The following is a 12,378-nucleotide window of genomic DNA, read 5'->3' on the forward strand; positions in this document are numbered from 1 at the left end:
TAGTGGACAGCATGTTTCGATGACACCTTGGTTTCAGAAGAAGGGATATACAGAGGTTGTAGTAAACAACCAAGTCGTCAGTAGCTTTGCTTTCAATTATGAAAGTGAAGGCTTAAATGTTTGGCAGATGTTAGGAACAAATAAAAGTTAATTAATAAAATGTGTCATGTTCATATTATCGCGGATCGGAGTTACAAAGTATGCAGAAGTAATCTTACACATTAATTGCCAAGTGTGTCATTCCGACTTGTCTGTGGCGTATGAGAGCTGCGTTTTGAAAGAGTCATGGCTGCTTGGAAATATCAAAGTGCACAGAGCATGATTGTACCGTTGAATGCCCGTTGCAGGATCACGGAAAATTTTCTACACGATTTATAGAGAAACTCGAAAACCCCATGTAAGTAAATTTCTTGTATTTAGAAATTATATGAACGTTATTTATATGTACTAAAGAGTAAAGTGCAATTTGTGTACTCGCACTTTGGGCGTCAGATCACTTGCAATACATCAATTCAAAAACTATCACTTGTTATACCGAACTTCTAAATTTTTTACAATGTGTGTACGACCTTCAAATATAGCCAACTCCATTAAATTTTCAAGGGTATTTCAGTCTTTTTATCATCATCTTCTTCCTCAAATCTATTCTCAGCATTGTTGAAACTTTTGAGAAATTAAAATTTGAATAACTCCTTAATTTCTTAACAAAATCAAGTGATTCAATTTGTAATGTAATCATCTTTTTCTTCTCTCCAAATTGATATTGATTTTCACGATTAATATAATGACATCGAAAACACGACAAAGGCTATCCACTGAGTCCTAAATTCAATATTGACAGTGAAAATTAAGATGAATTTGTAAAGAAGGAAAAGAGGATTACAATGCAACTTGAATCAATTGTACTCGTCAAGAAATGAATGAGATATTCAAACTGTAATTTCTTGAAAATCATAACAATAGGGAAAATAGGTTTAAGGAAGAAGGCGATGAAAAAAGACTGAAATGTCCTTGAAATAATTTACAAAATTAACCAAATTTGACGGGAGCATACATACAGTAGAACCTCCATATAATAATACTCTATATAGTAATAACCTCCGTATTGTAATAAAAAATTACAATTCCAACTTGGGCCAATTATAATTAAGAATAAACTCTATGTTGTAATATTCAATACTATTTTAAAATCTTTCCTTTATTAATTTTTAAATATATAAGAATAAAATTGTTTAAAATGTATTAAATATATTTAAATTTATCCAATAAATATAATCTTGTTATATAAATATTGGAATTTTCTGACAACTTAAAATATTTTTCTAAAGTTATTTGTGACAATCGCTTGGTCGTTCGGGCCAACATTGGATCTTTAAACTTCTGTGTCCATTATAATTAATCACCACAATCAACATCTTGTTGTATCAAAAAATAATTCCATTTTCTCGAGTATCTTTGATACATATTGACCCGAAACCTTTTCGACTTCTACAATATCTTCCTCTAGGTTATCACCTTGCTCTTCTTGCTTGATTTGTGCAATGATTTCCTCTTCAATTAAGGCGTACAACGCTTGGCAGAATGTTCGAGAAACTTATTGATATTTATCTAATTAGTGAATTAATTTTTAAATTACAAATTCAAATGTTAACCTCTCTATAATAATATTTTTTCTTGGTCCCGAGAATATTATTGTATAGAGGTTTTACTGTATTATAAAATAATTAAAAGTTTGATACAGCAAGTGGTAGTTTTTTAGTTCGAGTATATCAAGTGCTCTGACACCTAAAGTGCGATTATACAAACCGATCTTTAATCTGAACGAAATGTATCATATTTTGTCACTGGTGAGGGAAAGCCCTAAACTTGCCATGTAAAATATTATCAACATAATTAACGATAAATATAGACATCGTGTTACGTATTATAAAGCGTGGAGAGTGAAGCAGTCGGTCGTGGAGGATGTATATGGAGGACAAGAGGAGAAAAGGAAGCTCCAACATGGGAAGAAGGAAGTTTGCTGCAAAAAATAGGGTTTAGGGGATGCTCATTTGAAAAATGTATCATATTTGATACGAGATTTTTCTTTTAGCTTCATGTCTTTTGTATTGAACATGTATAACCTAAATTTTACTCTAACAAACGCACTGAAATTGTTTAATGTTAGATTTTGGGCGAGGATTATTTAAGAAAATAAATTAGACCGATATAGATTATGTAATATAAAAGAGAAGTTAAAGTGTTGGACATGAAATTTACGAAAAACAATTTTATGCTCTTAGTTTAAAATGTAAGATTTCATAATTTAGAACTTTTGGCCAGACATGACTCGTGATGTATATATTTGTTTATTTGAGATTGATGTGTTTAACTTTTTTAAGGGTGTATATACGTACATAATATCATACTTAAAAGTTAAACTTATAATTAAGTTCTCTTCCACTTGGTAAAGAATTGGATCATATTTTTATAGAACTAGAGTCATAACTATTAAAATATATGATTTAAATAATATGTATCTAATTATTAATTTCAGAATTCCGGACAAAATTAAACAAATCCCAGATTGACAAATAAGATTCGCTTTGAGAATTCGAATTACATGTAATCGAATATATCAAAATTAAATTAAATTCAAACTACTTGTAGACTACACTATTCAATTCGAACCAGACACTACACGTGTTTTAATGAGTCCCGCGTACAAATTACAATAGTCCCGACTTGAACAGAAAGTTGAAAAACATATAACTCCCTCCTAGCTGTTGTAATGTATATATTTTATTTGGGCATATAAAAAAAAGTGAAATTTTATAAAAAAAAAGATTAAAAAAATGGGTAAAATAGTAGAATAAATTAATATTTAAATTATAAAATTAGTGTACTGGAGCAAAATAGTGAATGCAAATGGATGTAATTAATTTTTATATTATAAAATATATATTATTTTAAATAAATTTTGAAATATATACAGAAATGAAGGGGATATATGGAGGCAGCAAAGAAAGACAAATGAAATGAGTGTGCAATTGCCCAGGTTTCATCTCAATCTTAAATGTTACTCGTATGAGTCAACTTCTGAAATTAAAAAAATGGTAGGTGGGCAGTGTCTCTTTCTTCCACAAATTTGCAAATTGTGTGTAAACTCACTCTGTCGCAACTCACAACTCTATGGCTCAGTCTCTCTTCTTTACCTCAAATACTATATGCTCAAATCATTTCCTCAAAGGTACAAGCTTTTCCATCTCTTTTACTCTTTGTTTGTATATTTGTCAGTCTGTTTCTCTTCTTAGTTGAGGTTAGTGTGTATATTGTTGTTGTGTTAAAATTGTTTTCAAGTACTAGTCAAGGTTGTTGCCCTGCTATTAATTAGCAGTATTCATAATACACAATGTTATAAGGCTATTGGGTTTATTAGCTGCTGTTAACTGTTAATGTCGACCTGCGGGATCCATCTGGTCGACAAACACATTAGTCCGGCCCGCGAAACACTGGAAACTGTGAACTACCACTTACTGCCTAGGCTCTAAGTAAAAGTCCTGTTAATAGTATTGAAAATTTACAGATGCTGCACCAATCTGAAGTACTTATTGTTAAGTCCCTGCTATATAATTGAGTTGCGCTTGGGTCATTGTAAATTTGATTGTTGTGACACGGTTCAAATAGATCCAAAATTTTGTTAGCATTTTACTGACTATTAGGGTTTTAGTTCTTCTGATTTGACTTTATGGCCTATTGAGTTCTAAATTGTTATATAAGAAATTCTCTATGGACCGTTAGATGGATAGAGAGTAAATGGGGAGAAACTGACCTTGCAAGACGACCAGCAGTCTAGCACTATGTGCACATGGCCACTGGTTTATTAGTAAGAAGCATTGATTCATGATTTGATAAATAAATGATACGTGGTTGTCCGTTGTCGTATAGCTGCATTGTGTCACTGATACTCAATGTACATTTTATGTAGCACATTGAAAAATTTCCAGGGACTTGTTTACTCTTGTTGCTTGCATTATCTAACAAGTTCAATAGTTTTATATTGAGTGTAATTATCTTGTTAAATTTTAATTTCTGACTTCACAAGTGATTGTCATTGTGTGTACTCTCTGATAATCATTGGTTAGAAATAACTTTTTGCATGTTCAAGGGGAGGAGCACTGCGGTTCGTCTAAATCATTTAAAACCTCACCTGGTCGTCTAAAGCTCTCACATAGCTGTAGATCCACAAAGCCAACTACTTGCGCTGCTTCTCAATCAATTGAAATCCCTCGTCAATGGTACAATCTAATTGCAGATCTTCCGGTCAAGCCTCCTCCAGCTCTGCATCCAAAAACCTATAAACCTGTTACTCCTCAGGATTGGTCACCTCTATTTCCTGATGAGTTGATTAAGCAGGAGAATAGCAATGCCCGGTTCATTGACATCCCGAAGGAGGTTATTGATGTATATGAGCTCTGGCGCCCCACTCCACTTATCAGGTAGGTATGGTTTTACATTGCAGGTATATTTGTTATGCATTGGTATATGATTTATCTTATATTTTTTTGGTACAATTTAGAGCAAAGAGGCTGGAGAAACTGCTTGATACCCCGGCCAAAATATATTACAAGTATGAAGGTGTAAGCCCAGCTGGGTCACACAAACCCAATACTGCAGTCCCTCAGGTCTGGTACAACAGTCAAGAAGGCATCAAAAAAGTTGTAACAGAAACTGGTGCAGGTCAATGGGGGAGTTCATTAGCTTTTGCATGCAGCTTGTTTGGTCTCGACTGTGAAGTAAGTTCAGAGTAAACATTGTTGTCATATATAAATTCGTTAATACATTCTTTTAGGCATGTATGATGAGGTTCCATTTAATAGTATGAGATTAATCTCCTAGTAATTGCATTTGCTTTTATTGATTTACAAATTCTCTTAAATTTACACGCACAGTTCTCATAAAGTTTTAGTTAATTGATGAACTGTGATCAAGAACTTTTAATTAAGACTTAATTTGGATTTCAGCCATAAGCCTTATCAGTCGTGAATCATGAACCTTTATTTTGGTTTTATACCTAGGTGTGGCAAGTTCGTGCCTCTTATGATCAGAAGCCTTATCGTAAACTAATGATGCAAACTTGGGGTGCTAAGGTGCACCCTTCTCCGTCAACTATTACTGAAGCTGGTCAAAAAATTCTTGAAAAAGATCCAGAAAGCCCAGGCAGTTTAGGAATCGCTATTTCTGAGGCTGTCGAAGTTGCAGCAAAAAATCCCGATACAAAGTATTGTCTTGGAAGTGTACTTAACCATGTTTTGTTACATCAGACTGTTATAGGCGAGGAGTGTATTAAGCAGATGGAGGCTATTGGAGTGACTCCAGATGTTATTATTGGATGTACTGGCGGAGGTTCAAATTTTGGTGGCCTTGCTTTTCCTTTCATCCGGGAAAAACTCGCTGGAAAAATCAACCCTCTTATACGAGCAGTTGAACCTGCAGCATGCCCTTCATTGACAAAAGGAGTATATGCATATGACTATGGCGATACCGCTGGGATGACTCCTTTGATGAAGATGCACACACTTGGACATGAATTTATACCTGACCCTATCCATGCTGGTAAACTTTTTTTTTAATTGCTAATTATAATCTTGCGCTTTTCATTCTGACTGTTCCTCTATTTAACAGGTGGTTTACGTTACCATGGTATGGCACCACTAATTTCCCATGTTTATGACCTGGGCTACATGGAAGCCTTTGCAATTCCTCAGATTGAATGCTTTCGAGGTGCACATTTTTCCTCTCTCTTATATTCTTGAAATGCTTTTAAATTTAAAACGTGACTTGCTTAGTCCCTTGCTACAGGTGCAATACAATTTGCTAGGACCGAGGGACTGATACCAGCACCTGAACCAGCTCATGCTATAGCTGCGACCATTAGGGAAGCTCTACACTGTAAAGAAACTGGAGAATCGAAAGTAATTCTCATGGCAATGTGTGGACATGGTCATTTTGACCTGCCTGCCTATGATAAATATTTGCAGGGAAGCATGGTAGATCTGTCATTCGCAGAGGAGAAGATACAAGAATCAATGGCCAACATTCCTAACATGTTACAGAAGTGAAACTAACTTCTTCCAATAAAAATGTACTTTCTTCCGAGCCATATATGATGTTGAATTTAGTAGAAATGAGGAATTTGTTATAGAGCAGAGGCTAACTATATGCATCTCCTTTTTTTAGCATGGACGTGGTTTCTTCCTTTTCTTTCCTGCTCTGTACCGAAGCACATTTTGTTGTATTCAAATTGGTTTCTAAAATAAATGTTTATATGTGAAGTTTTAATTGATTAAAACAATAATTCTAACAAATATAGAATTGTGAAAACACACAATTGATTTTTTACTAACAATCTCCTGATCATAGACTCACTCAATAGCTGCAGCAGCATCTTGATAGTTTCATTTCATTTAATGGAGAATAATAGCCAAGGGTGACAGGTCAGATGATAAGCATTTGGAAAGGGTTTGATAAGCATTTGGAAAGGGTTTCGGAAATGTAACATATCACTTTTACAACTATAATAAAAATCTTGGTTGAAAGATTGAATTCATATTATTAGCTACTTGTTTGCCAGTCACTCCAAGTTGAGTGTGTCTTGTTCATGTGACAAGTAGTAGTACTGTATTCAGTTTTTTTTTTTTGTTTTCGTTAAGTATCATGGCTTCATCACAACAAAATTTGGTGGAGATGTATGCGCGGTTAGCATTGGAAGAGGAGGACGACAGGGGGTATTGATCGGAGAAGAGGAAGTAGTTCATAATAGACAAACTTTCATCAATTGCGTGGCAATGCAGAGTACGATGGCGTCGCAGTGGAGGCCCAAGGAAGGAGTTGAAATACACGATCTGAGAAACCACATGGACTCTGTTTTTTCGTATGTTGGATATATATTTATCTATATACTATATTATATATACTATACTATAATAATTGGAATATGATATAATTTGTAGTTTGGTTAATCCCCATTTTGGTTATTCCTTTCTATCACGACCGTCAGATATTTCTCATCAAATAATCAGAGCCGTTAAATTCAAATACTAAAAACTTACACTCCACAAGTTGTCAGGTTCGAATCCCGTCAACAACAAATATTTATATTATTATTTATAAAGATACATATGCGTTATCAGGTTCCAATCTTACCAACAACAAATATTTACATTATTATTTATGAATAAGTCTTATCAATCATATACTATTTATACTATTTGAACCTAACTTGAAATTATGCACAATAAAATTATAATTATATAATCATTATTTAGTATTTATTATTTATATAAAATTTTAATAAAATTATAAAAAATACAAAAAAAATTATATAAATATAAATCAAGAATAAGGTTGTGGATGGGGAATCTTGAAGTTTTTGAACATAGTCCATTAGTCTGGCATCGACCGAAGAATACGGAGAACGCAAATAATGTCTCATTGAACATAATGAAAATTTGGGTGCATGTGTATGACTTGCCTTCAGGCATGGTGTCAAAAAAAATCTTTCAAAGCATTGCCAATCATGTTGGTAACTTTGTAAAAACGGATCCAGCAAACGTGAATGATGTGTGGAAGTAATATGTGAGGATTCGTGTGGTTTTGGATATTGAGAAACCGCTTAAAAGGAGAATGAAATTAAAGCGTACAAATGAAAATTAGGATTGGATCAACCACAAATACGAGCGTTTTGGGACTTTTTGTTTTATCTGTGGTAGACTTGGGATTGTGAAGTGGTGTATGCTACCCAACAAAAATAATTGAGAGAGCATATGGAACCTGGTTACGTGCTCCAAGTAATGATATAAGAATTCACAATATGGGTTCGAAGTGGCTTCGACATGAAAGGGATAGTGATCAAAGCAGGTGGTCAAGCGGTGAAGGGGAGGAGGCAGTCACCTCTCAGGCCGGAAAACAACCACGGTGAAGGGAAGGACGCAGTCACCTCTCAAGCCGGCAAACAGCCACAACTAAAATTTTACAACTAATTTCGGGGAGGTGTATTCGAATGTTCTCTAAATTAGTTTGCTTTGAATCTTTGTCTTTGTGATACCTCTCATGAACTACTTCTTCAAAAGTTTTTCTCAACATAGATGCAATGTTTTTGTAGGCTTTGGAGGTGGAGCCCGAGGCTTTGCAAATTCATAAAGAGTCGATGCCTTCTTCCTTTTTGCAGAAGTCCCAGAGCTTGGAACAGAGTTTGGAACAAGGCACTACTAGATTGTGTGTTTTGGCCCGATATTTCTATAACATCATTATCACTATCTTTCTCATCTAATATGATAGGTTTTTTTCTTTTATTACTGATCAATGGCATCTCTCTCATGATTTCAATATTTGTATTGGGGCACTTGCTTACGTCTCCATAATTAGCTTCAAAGTGTTGCTTGAGTTTGATTTCTTGTTTAACCTGTTTCCCGCAAAGAACACATTCAATACGTTCTGGATTAGGCCAATATCCATACCGTCAATCGGGATAAACCGAGTTAGACTTATGTTTAGGATCAGTTTTTAGATCAATTGATTTTTTGCTCTTTCCAGATTCAGTCATTACGTACACTACCAAAAGACTAAAAGAGTAAAAAGAAGAAGAAAAAATGAAGAAAAGAATATATATATATATATTACTATTATATAAAAGACGAAATAATAAAAATTTTGGTACGGTACTTATTTTTTGGTACACGTTGAATTGACTGAATTACCCTTATTTTACTTAAAAGTTTTATTAGCCTTAATAATCGAATTATAATAGAAAAAGAACTAAAAATCGTTTCTTCTCTGTTTTCTGCGCGCTAGGCTTTTTTTTCTCCCGATTTTGGTTCAACTATAACACGTTACCTTTTCAATTCCTTTCAATTAAAAACAACTTTTTTTTATATATCATGAACAAGTTTATTTAATAAAATAGAATAATAATATTATAACCACTAATAACTAATAAATTACCTTTTTCAGCTACTTAATTGTTTATTTTATTTAAATATTGTTTTACTTATATGACTTTGTTAAGGTCCTTGACTTTAGCAATCCATAAATTCTTAACTGATTTACAAGAACAACTTAACATATGCAAAAACCCGATGTTCTTGAAATAATGGAAAAGTCAAAATCATTTGCACCTCTGACCAATAGCGTCGCAAATATATTTCGTACGGGTCCACGGTAAAATATTTATTTTATATAATTTTTACAATTAATGTAAAGACAAATATAATTAAAGTAAGCATTATCTTTTTTAATCGTAGATAATCTGCAGTGCGCACTGGGTAAACCCTACGGGCTCACACAATAGCCTGCAAACCACGTTCGTGGGATTCGAACATGTGACCAAGAGGATAATTTTCCTCTTTTTAACCAAATGAGCCAACCTTTGTGGGTCAGCATTATTTTATAATTCAATTACATAAACAAAATAAAAAAAAAATTGATTTTTGAAGGCGAATTATTTATATATCTATATTATTATATTAAATACGAAACTTTACGGTTCTTCATTCAATTACAAATTGTCATTTCTTAAAAAAATTAATATATTACTTAATTGACCTTACTTAATTAATATCTAACCAATTACCTTTATAAGTAAAATAAGTTGCCATTTTATTTTCACCAACTAAAACAACTCTTTCTCTACAAATATTTTAGACAATTCATTTTAATCTCTACCTTTTTTAAGTAAACCATGTTGTCTTTTTTATTTTCTCCAAATAATATAAATATTCCTTTAAAAATATTATGGACAATTTTTTTTAATATATGTTGATTATCTATCAATGAATCCATCTATCTTATATACTATATATCTATGTTTATTATATTAAAGACGAAACGATGAAAATCTGGTTAATAGTCGGTCTGGTCATCGTAATTATAATAATATTTAAAATAAAATACTCTCATAAATAGATTACTATTCACAACATAATTATATAAATACAGATAGAATTGTAATATGTCTAATGGTTTTGATTCAAACAAAATAATATATAATATTAAATAAAATTATACTATTGATCCAATCCTAAATAAAAAAAATAAAAATAAATTACATACAATTAGTTGGATTTGCAGTCTCAGATTAAAATAAAATAATAAAGACTGATAAAAATTTGAAAGCAAATTCGTTTGGTTGATATAATGTCATCAGACTAAAACAAAAAATAAACGAGTTAAAATAAAATAAATTGTAAGTAAATTTGTTTGGCAGATATAATATCATTATATTGAAATAAAATTATACATATTATCAATTCGGTCTAAAATATAATAATATTCATTTCGGGTTAAAATAAAATTAACAAAAAACAGAATATAATTAGCTGCATTTGGTTGACATAACGGGTATGAGACTAAAATCAACATTTGCTACCTCACGGTAAAACAATATAATAAATACTACTTTTCTATCAAAAAAATATATTTTATCAAACCGGACTACAACATAATGCGCTAGTCGATATAATGTCAACAGAGCAAAACAAAATATGTTATCTATTCGGCTCAGAACAAAATAATATTTAAGCCGAACTAAAATAAAATTAAAAACAATGAAAGTTTGGTTGGTAGTTGGTTTGGTCACCGTTATTATAGTAATGTTTAAAATAAGACACTCTCATAAATAGATTACTATTCACAATATAATTGTATAAATATAAATAGAATTATAATATATTTAGTGGTTTTGATTTAAACGAAATAATATATATTAAATAAAATTATACTATTGATATGATCCTAAATAAATATATAAGAATAAATTACGTACAATTAGTTGGATTTGCAGCCTTGGATTAAAATAAAATAATAAAGACTGATAAAAATTTGAAAACAAATTTGTTTAGTCGATATAATGCTAGGCTAAAACAAAAAAAATAAACAAGTTAAAACAAAATAAATTGAAAGTAAATTTGTTTGGCAGATATAATGTCATCCGACTAAAATAAAATTATATTGATTATCAATTTGGTCTAAAACATAATAATATTCATTCTGGGCTAAAATGAAATTAAACAAAAAAAATAAATATAATTAGTTATTTAGTTGGATTTGGTTGACGTAACGGGTCTGAGACTAAAACCAAGATTTGCTACCTCAGGATAAGACAATATAATAAATACTACCAATCTAACTAAAAATAATATTATCAAACCGAGCTATAACATAATGTGGAAAGAATGCCCAGAATACCCCATTTTCCAGCCCCAATGGCCCAAAATACCCAGATGCGCGCGGACTGCCCAAAATACCGACGGATTACGCATTGCATTACTGCGTATACAACATCCAGTTTTTTTGTAAAGGATACGCATGTGTGCTATGCGTATTCACTTTTTTGAAAAACAAGGAATACGCATTTCACACATGCGTATTCCCTAAAAAAAATGAATACGCATTTCACACATGCATATCCTTTATAAATTTTAAAAAAACGAAATTCGCATGTTGGACATGCGTATTCAACAGGTAATTTGGACACTCCGTCCCGCCAAATGGTATTTTGGGTACTAAGCCCCCAAATGATGGGTATTTTGGTTTTTGACCCCATAATGTGTTGGTCGCTATAATGTCATAAGAATAAAATTAAATGTGTTATCTATTCGGCTTAAAACAGAATAATATTTAACCAGATCTAAAATAAAATTAAAACAAAATAAATGTAATTATATGTTTGATATAACGGGTTGGCCTAATGCTAAAATAAAATAATGTATATTATTAACCTACACTAAAACTAAAATTAAATTCAAAATAAAGGTAACTTTTATATTATTGATGATTGTTAACATAAAATTAAAGTCAACCTAATTTGTTGTTAGGTATAATGTAGGCTTATGATTGTAGGATAACTAAGATCCGACCCTAATAGCCGAAATATTAAAAGTTTGATTGTAGATCTGTGTGTGTAATGTTTGGGTTAATATAATTACGGGTTATTTCAATTTCTGTAACATTCAAAACTAATTTAATAAAATAAAAATAAAGATGATTCCTTAGTCAGTATAATTGCGTAGGACTCATATAAATAAATACTTGTTATTCATCTAGGCTAAAATACATGTTATTGATACAATAATTTTTTATCATTGATTCGGGTTTAAACAAATTAAACCAAAATAAATTTCAATATAATTAGTTAGATTTGTTTGGTATACCAAAGTAAAGATAATTTATTTTCTATTGATGTGAGCTAAAATTTATCTTTTAATTAAAACATAATTATCTTTTGTAAAAGCACCTATAAATTTCAACAAAATTAAATCTTGCAATCAGTGGTATTTCTTTAAAAACTAAAATTTAACTAATTTATACACATGCATATTTAAAATAATAATCAAATCATAG

The 12,378-nt window shown here is 31.5% G+C and overlaps 1 protein-coding gene across 2 annotated transcripts; it reads left to right on the forward strand.

Moving 5' to 3' along the window:
* Window positions 1-3,019: 3,019 nt before the first annotated feature.
* On the forward strand, window positions 3,020-6,314 carry LOC141667767 (uncharacterized). 2 transcript variants are annotated; one of them, XM_074474382.1, is made up of 6 exons: window positions 3,020-3,229; window positions 4,148-4,478; window positions 4,559-4,775; window positions 5,058-5,595; window positions 5,665-5,763; window positions 5,842-6,314. In XM_074474382.1, the coding sequence occupies exons 1-6, from the start codon at window positions 3,172-3,174 to the stop codon at window positions 6,099-6,101; spliced, it is 1,503 nt and encodes a 500-aa protein (XP_074330483.1). In that variant the 5' UTR covers window positions 3,020-3,171; the 3' UTR covers window positions 6,102-6,314. The 2 variants fall into 2 exon arrangements, with proteins under 2 accessions (XP_074330483.1, XP_074330482.1); XM_074474381.1 differs by having other exon boundaries at window positions 3,040-3,229; window positions 4,125-4,478.
* The last annotated feature ends 6,064 nt before the right edge of the window (window positions 6,315-12,378 follow it).

This window comes from Apium graveolens, chromosome 6 (genome assembly GCF_009905375.1).
Source record: "Apium graveolens cultivar Ventura chromosome 6, ASM990537v1, whole genome shotgun sequence".
Taxonomy (NCBI): domain Eukaryota; kingdom Viridiplantae; phylum Streptophyta; class Magnoliopsida; order Apiales; family Apiaceae; genus Apium; species Apium graveolens.

Bases quoted from the DNA above. Each gene is read 5' to 3' on its own strand.
- LOC141667767 (XM_074474381.1), top strand. From the start codon at position 3,093: ATGGTAGGTGGGCAGTGTCTCTTTCTTCCACAAATTTGCAAATTGTGT. The intron at 4,776-5,057 runs GTAAGTTCAGAG...TTTTATACCTAG, and splicing joins TGTTTGGTCTCGACTGTGAA to GTGTGGCAAGTTCGTGCCTC. The intron at 5,596-5,664 runs GTAAACTTTTTT...TCTATTTAACAG, and splicing joins ACCTGACCCTATCCATGCTG to GTGGTTTACGTTACCATGGT.